The sequence below is a fragment of the Daphnia magna genome, linkage group LG9, assembly GCF_020631705.1.
Source record: "Daphnia magna isolate NIES linkage group LG9, ASM2063170v1.1, whole genome shotgun sequence".
Classification (NCBI taxonomy): domain Eukaryota; kingdom Metazoa; phylum Arthropoda; class Branchiopoda; order Diplostraca; family Daphniidae; genus Daphnia; species Daphnia magna.
This window is the reverse complement of record NC_059190.1, coordinates 3,754,137-3,767,885: the sequence shown is the minus strand read 5'-3', so window position 1 is coordinate 3,767,885 and position 13,749 is coordinate 3,754,137. Positions and strand designations below refer to the sequence as shown.

The window sequence follows — 13,749 nt, the reverse complement described above, 5'->3', positions numbered from 1 at the left end:
TTAGTTAAAACTTTTCCTTCCGCCTTTCCCTATCTAGGCTCTCCGTGATGGATCAACTGCACGGGTTCGAGCTCTACGCTAGCCGGATGTAAGTTGCCAAGCGTGCTTCAAACCCAAACCTCAAGGGCGTGGTTTTAAAAAATATATATATTTTTGAACGCAAAAACATAAAAGACCGGTGGGGAATGTTGATGTTTTTGTTTTTTGTATGTGTACGTGCGTGTTATTGTGGCTATTCTCAGTCGTTTTTTATTTAACCACCCCAAAATCCTAGCTCCAGTGATTCGCTGTGTTCTCATGCTGAATCCACTTTGTTTTTGATACTGTAGCTCAGGTCCCGACAAATCAAATCGTTCTTTCTCCCCCTTTTTCTCTTTTTTCCCTTCTGCCTCTCGGTATGAACGAGACAAAAGACAATGATGACCAACAAGTCCCCCCCTCCATAGTTGGAACTCTGACTAGTTTGCTCTCTCTTTCTCTTTTTTTTCATCTCTCCTCCCTCACTTACTCTGTGTTGCTTATTTTCACGTCTCTTGTGGTAGTTTTTCGTTCTCTTCCTGAATCAAAACGTACCTTTTTTTGCCATCGGGACGGCAGTAAGTCTTGCGGACCCGACCCTGTCGTGCCATTCCGTTCCTCCTCCACCTGTTCTTCCGTCCGCCTGCTCAAGATGGATTGCCACCTGAACCCCTGGATACGAATGTTCACAGTCAAGCGACGCAGAAAGCTATTACACACACTAGACAACCGACTAAACGACGTGTTGGCCATGTTATGCGTTTCGCAGAAATGTTACAATCACAGAACGAAAATGACATTACTGCCCACTCTACTTACCATTTTGCTGGTTTTAGTGAGCGAAACTCGAGGTACAAATTATTTTATTGTGCGTTTCATTCTCGTGTGTGGTTACCTTTAATTTAATTGCTTCCTTACTTATGTGTCTGCAGGTCAGTGTTTCGGTGGAGTAGAAACTTATGAAAAAACAGCCGGAGTCGCATTCGCGTCTGTGTCAAACCTACAAGGATTGATGTCTCAACCTGGAACCGCAGTTACGCGAGACTGTGCCGCGTTATGCAAACAAACAGCAACTTGCGCTGCGTTCACTGTCGGTTTGTGCACGTTACTTACATAAACGAATTATTTGAAGGATTCCCATCAATGGCTGTAGTTAATGTTATCTTTTTCCATTTAGATTATTCCACTTCTCGTTGTCAATCCATCGACATTGATGACGTTAAACGAAAAGACCATTTGAAGGATGTTGCTGGCGTAAACTATTTCGAAAAGATTTGCCTCCGTCGTAATCGATATTTTGCCGACACAAATGTCTTAAGTTTCTAACTGGTATTCTTTTTCTATTCAGTGAGTAATTTCAATTCAATTTGTGGCGATCGTCTTTGGGCTTTCGAGCGGGTTATTGGAGCCACACTCCAGGGATTCGATGACTTTGAACAAACCAGCGTTCAATCACGGGTCGATTGCCAACGTCTCTGTTTAGAACAAACAAATTTTGTCTGCCGGTATCTAAGCTGTTCGTAGTCATCGATAGTTTATTTTCTCATTATTCATTCTGTTTCAGATCGGCCGAATACGACGAATCTGACAAAACGTGCCGGATGAGCCGAGAGGATCGGCGGACTCAACCACTGGCGTTCCGTCGAGACGGTGGAAGTTGGGACTATCTTGAAAATCAATGCGTCAAAAGTCAGTTGAACATCTTCAATTATTTGGAGAAAGATCTAATTTTTCAACAACTATTTTTCAGCATTGCCCGATTGTCGTTACGCTGGCCGTTCAGACGGAAGTCTTGCAGTGTCGATGGATCAAGTCGAATTTGCGCAGAGCCAAGGCGAATGTGAGTCCCTCTGCGACCAGGTAAAAATCAATCAAGTTAACAATCAAACACTTGCGTGTATTTCATAATTAATTGATGGGTTGAAAGGCAAGAGTGTTCACTTGCCGCGCTTATTCTTACACTGCTGAAGAGAATCGATGTTACCTGAGTGGCGATGACTCGGTCAGCCAATCATCTCGCACCGGTACTGTTTTTTTTACCTAGACCACATTCAATCTACTCTACAAATACGATTTATTTATTATATTATTGGCCATAGTATCGCAATTTGATGGAGGAAATATATCAGGAAGCTCCACGAGATCTACCGTCTACGCGGAAAAAATATGCAGCGTCAGTAAGTACCCTAATGCTTTTGAAATTACACACGTACAGTGAAATGTTATCACCTTCGCTTTTTAAAAAATTTCTAGGTCAATGCGAGAATGGCATTTTTACATTCGAGAAAGTTACAGGCCATTTTCTTCGGTCGGCCAAACAGGACATTTTAAATCGTGGAAAATTTCTGGCCAGTGGTTCTCTTATCAGTACAGGCGATTCTGTCGGAGGCGGGATCACCGTAGATTGCGGCCGCACTTGTTTAGAGATGGGCGGTGATTGTCCAGCTTACAGCGTCGACTATGCCCAGGTTTGGTTTTCACTTTTCATTTTCTGTACTCCACCTCCATCTACACTTGTTCCACTTTTCTCATTCGGGATTGCTAGGGCCGTTGCTTTAAACTCGATCGGAACAGTCAAGGCAGAGCTCAGGAATTAACCATACGAGAGGGAATGTCTTATTTCGAAAAAATCTGCCTCAGAGGGAACGTCGGTCCATGTCGTGACCGTGCTTGGGCGTTTGAGAGGCATCCGGGTAAAGAGTTGCTTGGTATGGAAGAGCGCGTTATTCCGTTAGTGGCAACCCGTCGTGATTGCGAAGAAACGTGTCTGCGTGAATCTCGATTCGTCTGTCGTTCTGCCCGTTACGATACCATGAACCTGGACTGCAAGTTGAGCTCAAGTGATAAACGGCTCCGACCGGACGCCTTTGTCGACGCTCCCAGTCAAGTCGAGTACCTGGAAAATCAATGCGTTGGCTTAGGTGATTGCCGTTATCCTTCACAAACATTAACATGAATTTGAATAAAACGATTGGGGCCATTTTTATAGGAAACACGATGTGTTCTTACGAGACAGTGGTGGACATGTACCCGCGCTACCTCGATTCCTTTGTGGCCAATATCACGGACGAAGTTCAATGCCAACAGCAATGTTCCAACAATCGGCCATTCGCCTGCAGGGCTTACTCTTTCTACGCATCCGGCAGCCAATGCTTCATCAGCAGCGATGACAGAAGTATTGCCCTGCTCAAAATGATGTATTATGTCTAATTAAAATGTGATTCGTTTTTGTTTTCATGGAAAATAGTTTCTGGGGGTCCTTCAGCTCTGCTGAGTCGGCCTGGAACAAATTATACTGAACGCAACTGCAGGAAAAGAGCGCTGGATGACACAAGCAATCGAAACGATTCTTCAGCGGCCTTCTTCACCGGAGATGGCGGATTCGGAATGTTGGGTGATGTCGGCGGAATGCCGGATTTCGTGCCAGCTATTACGTCCCACCAGCGGAGGAACTGTACGGTTTCCTTCTGCTGCTAATGACAACGACAACAATAGATTCCCATCGTTCAGTTCGTTTGGTGGCGATTCCATCGACAGATTGCCTCCTAAAAACAACCCGCCAGTTCGCATTCCTCCATGTAAGTCTAAAAACAAAATTCTTTCTCTATTTGATTACATTAACATGCCTTTGTCTGGTCGTTTATTAGTGTCAAAATGTAGTTTCGGTCGACCGCATTATCAAAAAGTCACTGGATATGAAGCGGCCACGTCGCGGTTCATGAGTTTGAGACCAGCGACCCCGGCCGCTATTGAATCGACTGGCGTGTTGATTGACTGCCTCGACAAATGCAACATCGATCATCGCTGTTCAGGCATCAATTACAACTCGGTCAAACAGACTTGCGTGGGCATCGAATCCGATGACGGGACGTCGCTTACTGACCCCTTCGTCCAACAGGCTATGCCACGCAGGAACGCCTCTGATAATTTTCTCTTAAGACCGAATTCCGGTATCGGTTATTTCGAATCTCTCTGCCTTCAAGGTAATTTCTTTCAAACGAGTAAAAATTTGAAAATCTCAACTGAATACATGTGTCCCGTCAGCCAGTGGATGTGACAGTGTTTGGAGCACTGAACGGACGCCAGGTTATTTTATGCGTGGCGCTGAACAAGAAATTCTGCGTGGAGTCTCCAGGCAACTGTGTAGCCGAACGATGTCTAGATGAACGACGCTTCGTCTGTCGGTAAACAATGAAATAAAAGACAAAGCTAAAATCATCATTTGATAATGATTTTTTTTTTCTTATATTCCAGCTCTGCTTCGTACGATACCAATCGACGGGAATGTTACCTTAGTCCGGATGACCGCTACACTAAACCAAGGTCCTTCCAGTCGAATCCAATTTACGATTACATTGAAAATCAATGCGTGCCGACAGGTAAGATAATGAATTTTTTAAATATTGAATGTACGCAATCCGATGATGTGGCATTTTTCCCCCCGTGTTAGATTCGCGTCAGTGTCGCTATGCACCGCTGAAGCCGGACCGATACCTTTTATACGCGGATCGAATGGTTTCCGGTACTAGCCAGACAGCGGCTAGCTGTCAGACGGCCTGTGATTCGGAACGTCACTTCCGGTGCCGCTCTTTCTCTGTTTACGTTGTTCTCGGATTGATGCAATGCTCAATGAGCAGCTCAGCCTCGCCCGCTTACGAGGTGTGAAGCAAATGTTTTTGGATTTCGACATAGCTTTGATGTTCTCATTTTCCATTGTTCTTTTCCCAGGTTCAACGAGGATCCCAATCTTCTGAAAAGGAATGTTCGACCGTAATTACCAACGAAATACCCGTATTAGAAACAGCGCACTTGGGCGTAGGTTGGAATAATCGGGGCAACCGGATACTTCCCGGTAAGGCCGTCGGTATACCTCCAGGAGGTGATCCAGGCGGATGGGTCAGTCTGGCCGCTTTATCGCGCACCCAAGTCGGCAATAGGATTAACAACGTCTACACCGCCAGTTCCGCTGGCACGCCGCAACAACATTACAATAATCCAGTACTCGGGGTACCACCGTTCAGTGTACGGCGTCCAGTCGATCCGTCCGGCTACGATCCGAGCTATCAGTACAACACTGTTTCTGTTCCTAGCCGCCCTTTTTTATCCAGTAATTGATTCATTCGATACTGCCTGTATGGAAAACTAAACGTTTTGATTTAATGAGTTGAAGTGGATTTCATTCTAAACATACATTTTTCTTAATTAGCGGATAGCAACTTCCCCAGCTCTTCAGATGGTAGCATTGCACGATGCAAGGGCACCGTGACTTACGATAAAATTGTTAATGTCGATTTCGTTGGCGCACGGAGGTATGACGCACAATTTCAAGCCAAATGGTGTAATTCTTAACGTAAGCTGTATCCAATCAGGCAAGAAGTCCGGGCAAGCGGTGATGGTAGTCCGACGCTGGAATGTCTACGAGAATGCGATCGGCTTCGGGAACGGTGTCAGTCTGTCGTCATAATGGCCGATCGGTTCTCACCGGATTTCAATCGAAACGGAACAAGTGGAACGCCGAAAATGCGTTGCTACATTCTCGATCGATCCGCATCCGCTGACTCGGCTGCCCTTTCTTTCACACCTAATTCCGTCTACTTTGAGAAAACCTGCGTTCCTGGTAATTCTATCGTGATTCTATCGCACGTTGGAGATGAGTTACTGGTACCGAATTTCTTTTTGTTTGGCAGATGCTAGTTGCGGAAAAGCGTGGACGTTTGTCCGAGTTCACGGCTACGAACTGGACGGTTTCGACAATCATGTATCACGCAATATCGGTTCGAAAGAGGAATGCCAAGCGGCTTGCTTACGTACGCCCAATTCTCAGTGCCGATCGGCCGAATACGTACCCCGAGAGAAACTCTGCCGGATCAGTTCGGACAACAGGCGGACGCAAATGCGCAGCTTCCGGGCAACTGCACCCGACATTGTTTACATGGAGAATCAATGCGCTGGAGGTTTAAAAACATTTTTTTTTTTCTCTACAATGAAAATAGAATACATTTAGTACATTTTGAAAATTATTCAAGATCCACCGCACTGCGAGTACGCGGATCAGTCCGGGCGGATGTTACCTTGGTACGATCGTGCGATCGCTATCGAAACTCAGCAAACACCGACAATCGCATTGGCGGAATGCCGACGGATGTGTGACTCTGAACGGGACTTTCATTGCAAATCCGTCAGTGTTGCGGAGCAAAGACGCTCGCCCGTGTGTTTACTGAGCGCCGATGATAGCGTCTCCTTCAGTGGAGTCAATGTCGCCAACGTTTTGATACCGGACCGAGATTTCACGTACAGCGAACGCTCCTCCTGCAATAATAGTAAATTATTACAATAATCTTCAAGTTTCATACAATTTTCGTTAGACAAACTAATTTATTCTAACGCCCTTGCGAAATTTAGTGCGTGTAGAGTGCACGAAAACAGACATGCTAGTCACTTTAGCATTCGGTTATCCTTTCAATGGTCGCGTCTACGTCAACGGGAATTATCAGGTACACGGAAAGCAATATGTAAATTGAAAGAAAAAAGAATCATCCATATAATTTCTGTTTGCAATAACTACAAAGGCTTGTTTTGAAATGGGTAACGGACAACAACAAATGGTGATGAGGGTCCCTTTGGTCGGACAGTGCGGTACCGTCCAGCAGGTAAATAATTCTGTCGCAATTTTTTTAAAAAAAATGGTCCTGTCGTTTTACAGTTTTGTTTTTTTTTCTTTTTTCGCTCCAAGTCCCGCGGCCGTTACGTCAATCACATTGTGGTGCAACATAGTCCATTGATTATGCAAGACACTGACAGCAGCGTGCGGGTCGAATGTGCTTTCGAAGCCAGTGAACAGACCATCACGTACAATTCGATGGGTAACCGGCGTGACGGAAGTGATAACGTGGGTCCCGGCAGCATCGATGTTACGTAAGTATTTTGTTCCTCTCGCACGCGATTTATTATCATTTTCATCGAGTCCTGTGTGCCAGATCCCCGTTGAGGCAACTCGGGCACAGTGTTGTGACTAACACGGCGCCAACGCCATCTCTCCGGATGCGGATTTTATCGCGGAATGGGCAGGAAAGTCGGGTTGTTGGACTCGGCGAATTATTGACACTTCGAATCGAAATCGATCCCAACTCGGCATTTGGTATCACAGCCCGCAACGTCGAAGCTCGGACGGACAATGGTGAAGTGCTGACGCTGATTGATGCCACTGGGTATTTTCTACGATTAACTATTTTAGAAGGGTTTTAGATTTGTTCTTAATTCCGTTTCACTGTGTTATTCAAAGATGTCCGAAAGACGAAAATGTTTTCCCTCCGTTAGAACTCGATCGCAATACGAAAAGTCTGTTTGCCGAATTCAAAGCTTTTCGGTTCCCTTCCACGGCCACTGTGAACTTTGTCGCTACCGTCGGCTTCTGTCAAGAGCGTTGCGAACCAGTATGGCTATTTTCAATCATTTAATCACTACGAACATAAGATTAATACTTTAACCTCATTCCCAAGGTCCGCTGCGTCGATGGATTTGAATCTTACGGCCGCCGAAGGAGAGAAGCCAATGCCAGTCAACCAGAAATGACAACTCTGCCACAACCAAAAGATGTCGAAGAAGAGCTTTCAGATGCTTTGTCAGCGTTCGAGATTCCCGAGAAACCCACAGTTGATGAGATGGCATCTATAGAGATATCAACCATGAAAATGGAAGACCTTACCTCAACAACTACGGCCGCAGAGGTTACGTTGGTTCCTCCAGGAAACGATCTGGCCGTTCCATCTGAAACTACTGAAGAGATGGCGACCGAGTCCATTGATCATAAAAAGCCCGGGCCAAATATTATCCCAGTTGAAGTGCCTTTACAATCACAGTTGATCGTCGCTCCGGAAGCAGATCGTATTGCTATTCTTCCGTCCGCTCTAGCGTCTACTAATAGAGATTCCGGATACGAACAAGACTCGTCCGGTCGCCGAAGGCCGAGTTGGCGTTCTCCGTCGTTCAACCAATACGATGAGACGTACAACGATGAACAAACCGATTGCAGTCCGAAATCGACTCTGGTCGCTGTTGCCGTTGTGGCCGTTGTACTTCAAGCTATCACGCTGGTGGCATTTTACATTTTCTACCGGACGAAGCAGTCGAGCTGGACAAAATATTCCGAGAGCAGAGACATGACTTGCAAAGAGCCTGTTTATGGGATACGACATAGCGGATCAGTTAGTGATGTGGTCAGTTGCTTGTAGCCTTTTCACATTCTCTTTCGCCATTGATTTTTGCATTTAAATTGAGAAAATTTATTCATTATTCTATTTCATATCTGAAATTTATTCTGTGAATTTTCCACAGACTTTCCGTAGTGTTTACGGTCAGAAAAGCGGGCCGGGAACGTTAACCAGAGCTTTTAATCTCGACATGACTTCTAGCCCGAGAGGACCTCATGTGGCTTCGGTCTTCACCACTCCCGACCCTATGTAATACCATAATAAAAATAAATTTTAATACCTTAGGATTGAAAAGATGCTCCATCTTCGTTATTACCACGTGATGGCAAGGGCGTTTATTCACGATACACCAGTGGTCATTGCATTATTCCCCACGCTTGGCATATTTTTTTTTTTGGCTTGTATTGCACTCAATTCATAATTGTTGGTTGACGCCCCCAGTCGTTATAATACAATTCTCAATAAATATTATCCTGTATTTCATGTTTGCTTGTCGTACGGCTCATTTCGATGCAAAATAATCATGGCGAGTGTGAAAACAAATAAATAGACGGAGCGTGAGAGGCAACTATTAATACGGGCAAAACGTCTGAATTAAATTGAGGTCATGAAAAACGGAAAAAATCAAATCAGCAAAGCCAAATGCCCCCCCCACAGTTTCCGTTTCAACCCAAAACAGGAAAACTTTACGTACAATTATTTTTTGATTTGTTTCGTGTTTGAAGGGGGGAAAAAGGAACGTAACAGAGGCTTTGTGATTGCGTGTTATGTTATACACAGCCCAGAGTTAACAATCAAAACATCGCCCCATTCGTTCCCTTTCCCAGATGCTGCTTCTCACCCTTCGTTAGTTTATGTTTAAAAAATGATTGGAAGTATAGACACTTTTACGTAAATTGAAATCGTGATTGAGCTTTCAAACGGGAGTGGGTGGTAGAATTTGATGACTGTGGTGATTCGGTCCAATCTCCCAGTAGAGGGAATCGTTGTTCCCTCTCCGTTGCGGTTCGCTAGGACCGACCACAACAGTGGTCACATTCGGATTGGCCCTTCGCTCTTGTGCTTCTTGTCGATGACGCTTCACCTGCTTAACACTTGGACGAGGCTCTGACGAGTAGACGTTGCCAATAGATGGGGTGTCTGATTTAGCCGATTGGGCGGCGGCGGCAGCGGCTCCGTAAAGTTTGATGATCTCGTCGTGAACATTTTGTTTCTTCTGGCGGACGGTCCGCGACAGGGCGTCCAGTACCTGTAATTCTGGGTAACAAGCTTCCATCATGAGCGATTCGAGCGCTGTCGTGGCGCCGGCCGTAACGACGGGAGACTGGACCGCCCGCGAAGAGGCCACGGAGTCGGCAACTGATTTGTTTGCTCGTTTCCTGCACGTGCAGATGCAATAAATACTGACCAGCAGAGTGGTCACGCCCAGTGCTGTGCCCAAACCCACTGTCATCATTAAATAAACGAAACAGTGGCTTTCCAGTGAATGGAGCGGCACGGCCCTCGCTCCCGCATAGAACTCTGTCGTATTATTAAGAGGATTGATGAATGGCATTTGTCTCTATAATCTGATTGGTATCAAGAATGATTGTACCTCCAGGCATGGCTACTCGCAGTGCTAGGTCAGTTTCCCAGCCTTTGAGATGTCGGGACGAACCGGAAGCGATCGTCCCGTTGGGGAAGACGATCTGTTCGATTAGGATTTCACGGGTCTTGCCCAAACCGTCGGTTTGCGCGTAATCAGGGATTTGCGTTTGGTTCCAATAACTGCTCCTTCTGCGGCGACCGAAACCTTGATCGCGATCATCAGAACATAGCGTCTGTTTGTGAAATGAGAAGACAGGAAGTTTAGCGTTGTGAGTCATAGTTAAGCAGCAATGGAAATGTCTTTAAACTCACGGGAGCGCAATCGATGGCTTCGACGCAAGCGAATACGCGGGCAGAAATGACAATGCTGTCTCCATCGTCCATGTCTTGGAAGAGGAAAACGCGGAAGTTGAAGTTGTTGAGCAACGAAGAGCGCGCATCTCTTTGCGGATGTTGTGACGCAATGGCCTAGACAATTGTTTTTCAAAAATGAATCGCTTTGAAAATATATGAAATAATAAGGAAGAAATAAAAATCTTACCCGATACGCTGGATTACGGCATCCATCTTGCAGTACAAGCGTGGCTGATCCTCCTCCGCCACTGGTAGATGTCTGTTTTTTTAAACGACGGACAACGACGTCCGTTAGTTTAGAATAGAACCATCCTATACAGAATAAACAATGCAATTACTTGTGGTGACCTACTGCACGTGTATAAAAAGAGTAAAGTTAAAGATTATACCGTCATTGGAACGCACGATGCTGCGCAATTGAACTTCCTCTCCCAACTCGACTGCTGACCCCGGTCCTATCCGCTGAGAGAAAAGCGCCGTGCCTGGCAACCGCCTGAAGAGACCAATCTCGCAAAGAAATTCCTGCTTACCTCCGGTAAAAGTCAGGGGTAATTTCTGTTCGATTCGCGGACTGAATCTGCTGATACGCGTGGAACGTAATTACACGGAGGGAACGGATGACGATGAAAAACGAGAAAATCCAAAAACAAAGAATCAATAAGTAAAATTGTAAATGGATTTCAACCAGCCCATTTACGGGTCGGGCTCGATTTACATCTCATCACCATTCATCGCAGGTATATAAGAGACGGAAAGACAAAAGAAGAACACTTTACGGCTTAAAGAGGTTGCCATATCAGTAACACGCTTATTTCCATATGACAATCTTTTGTTTCATTACATCGACTACAATTGCGAAATCTTCTTCGAGTTTAACACATACTTGGGCTGACTTGCACATCGCTGAGACAACCAATCAGTCAAAGCTGTCAGAATTCTGAAACAATGATGCTCTCGCAAGAACCCGATTTCGTAAAAGAAAAAGACAAATAGATATAAAAAGGGAGCAAATGGAATCAGGGACAACATTGTCATGCAAAGGCCACATCGAGAAAGGAATGCAGCGGCCAAAGAATTTTTATTTTGGGAATTGTATTCACGAAAAGGTATACGTACTCTCCATCAAAGTCAAGGTCCTTCTTTTCAGCCACTGTTCGGTCCTGTTGTTTGCACCGAATCTCGACGATTTCATCTTCGGGCAGTTTGAGACCGGCCAGAACTGGGAAGCGGAGTGTCACACACAGCCATGGCTGTTCGGATCAAAATGATCGTTGATTGATCTTCATAAAACAACATTCTGCTGATGATGCAAAAGAGCCACGTTATACCTGTCCGTCTTGCTGGTTACACGACTTGACTCCACAAGCATCCAGATTGGTGACTTCCAGTTGAAAAGTGCCGGGCTGCGATGCCGGCTGAATTTGGCAGATTCGTGACGTGATCGGATCGATGGCTGGTTTGTCCTCGAAAATTGGATTAGAACCTTGTAGGTCTTCCGGCATTGAAAGAACAGCTGAAAATCGCTCCCTAGAAGTCATCTTCAAACATCGGATTTCTGCTCGCCCCATAAAAACATTTTCAAATTTCAGTTGAGATACACTGGACTGGAAAATGGAAAACAATTCGTCCATTCCAGTGAGCCGATTGATTATTCACGTTTATATGGGCATGGACCACTATACGAACATACGGGTGGAAGCTCAGGTCAGTGGGCCTTCGAACTCTCAAATTAGGATTTTCGACTCTATACGTTAACAAATGAGGACACCAATACTCAATGTACGAAAATTACAGTTAACCTGTAAAACGCTATGGACGATCTTGCGTCATGATGGGGATGTTAAAAACTATATTTAAACTAAAAACCGGAATCCCCGGGGGTAAAATAAAACAAACACATTTTACAAGCGACGTGGATGATTTTGCGGAGCGGAAAAGCTGGAATGGGCAATTGGGCTCACCGGTGACGTCAAGAGGCGGAGCTGGTGGCAAAGGTCCTTCCTCAGTCGCAGGAGGAGGAGCTGGTGGACGTGGTCCGAGATTACGGATCGGACCCTGCGGCGTTCTGACTCCGCTTCCACTAGTGTATGTCGCCACACTCGAACGGTGGGTCTGAACAGGTCCGGACGGTGCTAGTCTTCCTTGGCGCTATGTATAGAATCAAATAAAAAGTTAACATTTCGTCATCGGTTGTGTTCGAAGGAAAGATAGTCCCCGCAACCAGATTTCGTAATTCAACTCGTAAAATGTTTTCTTTTGAATATCAAACGTTGTTTTGTTTTTTCATACGCGTCAGTCCCAAAATTAGACCCATTCAGTCGTAATCAATTTAAATAATTGACGTTTTGAATTAAAAAATAAATATAAATCTGAGTCGTTTTAAATTGTGTCATAAAACCGTTGGTGGTTGATTGGGATATTTAAAAAAATATATGAATGGAGTACCGATTCAATTTGCGGTGGACCTTCGATTGCGGTCGGGAGACTGTCAACGTCGTTGTCAATAAAAAGTCCCGAGTCTCGTCTAAGTTTGTTGAATTTTGTCGTCGTCGGTGCACTCGTTGAAGTCGGGATACTACCTGTTTCTATCGATGGAGAATTTCCGGCTGTTTTGATTAGAACTCCGTTTCCACGATCGGGACCTTGCGGTTGATTGGCGGTAACGACAACTATGACGACCATCAACCAAACACATTTTTCAAACCTCACTTTCAGCTTCATCTTTGTTGTCAAATCAATATGTATAGATAAATGCGTGGTATATCACTGTCTCTAAGGCGGAAGGTAAGCGAAAAAAAAACAACAACAAAACAAGCAGAACTTTTTTCAACAGTCCCGCTGGCTGCGACTTTCGGCCGGCAACTGGCGGTTCAAGCGTGCCATACGCCGTTTCTTAGGTGACTATATACCTTCTGGTTGGCCTCACTGACCTACTGACCCTCACAGCAACATACTGTAAACACAACTCTAGATACGTGTACCTCTATAAGGTTTTATGCTATCTGATGCACACTTCGTCAATCCGATAATTCCGGCACATCCCATTTTTCAGAAAAAAAATTATCATGTCTTGCTGACGCCTCCTACTCTATGCCATTTACTCTGCAAAAAGGAAAATGCGCCTTCGACCAATGGCTGACGTACCTACTACACACAAAAATTTTTTCGTGGGTTTTCCGCCGAAGTTGGTCGTTCATGCGGAGGAGGAACTGATAAAATTCGTTTTGTCGGACGAGGAAGTAAAAATTCGTTGGATCTGTATAGTTTCAAGAGCCCCTGAAATTCCGGCCTATCCGTCCACGGAATCAGCGAGTTTAACAGGTGAGGTGAAAGCCATTAAACACACAAGCAAAAGGCTACCTGTTTTTTTTCTTTTTCCCCCGTTTAACCATCCACCTTCCAATTCAACCCTTTTAATCCAGCTTTGCCAAATATCTGCATTTTCGCCTTATACCTGGAAAAGAAGACCGTTAAGGTAGAAAAAAAAATGCACATACGGGTATCGTGTGCTTTGACATATCAAGGGAACCGCCCTGTTTTTAACCCAGTTAAAACGACCCTTTTTGATGATAATAAGTTT

At 45.0% G+C, this 13,749-nt stretch overlaps 2 protein-coding genes across 2 annotated transcripts; one reads left to right on the top strand and one right to left on the bottom strand.

Annotated features, from left to right (window-relative positions):
- Window positions 1-578: 578 nt before the first annotated feature.
- On the top strand, window positions 579-8,711 carry LOC116930605. The gene is given in 30 exon segments (XM_032937970.2): window positions 579-869; window positions 951-1,112; window positions 1,196-1,303; window positions 1,367-1,523; window positions 1,583-1,707; window positions 1,769-1,878; window positions 1,946-2,042; window positions 2,118-2,195; window positions 2,272-2,486; window positions 2,564-2,939; window positions 3,008-3,193; window positions 3,266-3,453; window positions 3,455-3,596; window positions 3,666-4,001; window positions 4,063-4,166; window positions 4,168-4,202; window positions 4,273-4,397; window positions 4,469-4,677; window positions 4,747-5,125; window positions 5,225-5,327; window positions 5,388-5,635; window positions 5,706-5,972; window positions 6,045-6,338; window positions 6,421-6,512; window positions 6,588-6,668; window positions 6,752-6,933; window positions 6,996-7,226; window positions 7,301-7,451; window positions 7,518-8,234; window positions 8,353-8,711. Coding segments are annotated over 30 exon segments (5,826 nt in total). The 5' UTR covers window positions 579-670; the 3' UTR covers window positions 8,482-8,711.
- On the bottom strand, window positions 8,684-13,066 carry LOC116930619. Its single transcript, XM_032937999.2, has 9 exons — window positions 12,615-13,066; window positions 12,131-12,317; window positions 11,498-11,724; window positions 11,286-11,419; window positions 10,559-10,749; window positions 10,357-10,481; window positions 10,128-10,283; window positions 9,823-10,048; window positions 8,684-9,749 (listed from the first exon to the last, which is right to left on the bottom strand). The coding sequence occupies exons 1-9, from the start codon at window positions 12,888-12,890 to the stop codon at window positions 9,145-9,147; spliced, it is 2,127 nt and encodes a 708-aa protein (XP_032793890.2). The 5' UTR covers window positions 12,891-13,066; the 3' UTR covers window positions 8,684-9,144.
- Between the last annotated feature and the right edge of the window lie 683 nt (window positions 13,067-13,749).

Excerpts from the sequence above, each read along its gene's own strand:
- LOC116930619 (XM_032937999.2), bottom strand. The coding sequence starts at position 12,890 with ATGAAGCTGAAAGTGAGGTTTGAAAAATGTGTTTGGTTGATGGTCGTC. Across the intron at positions 10,284-10,356 it reads GCCGTAATCCAGCGTATCGG|GCCATTGCGTCACAACATCC; the intron begins GTAAGATTTTTA and ends ACAATTGTCTAG. Across the intron at positions 9,750-9,822 it reads GCGAGTAGCCATGCCTGGAG|AGTTCTATGCGGGAGCGAGG; the intron begins GTACAATCATTC and ends ATAATACGACAG.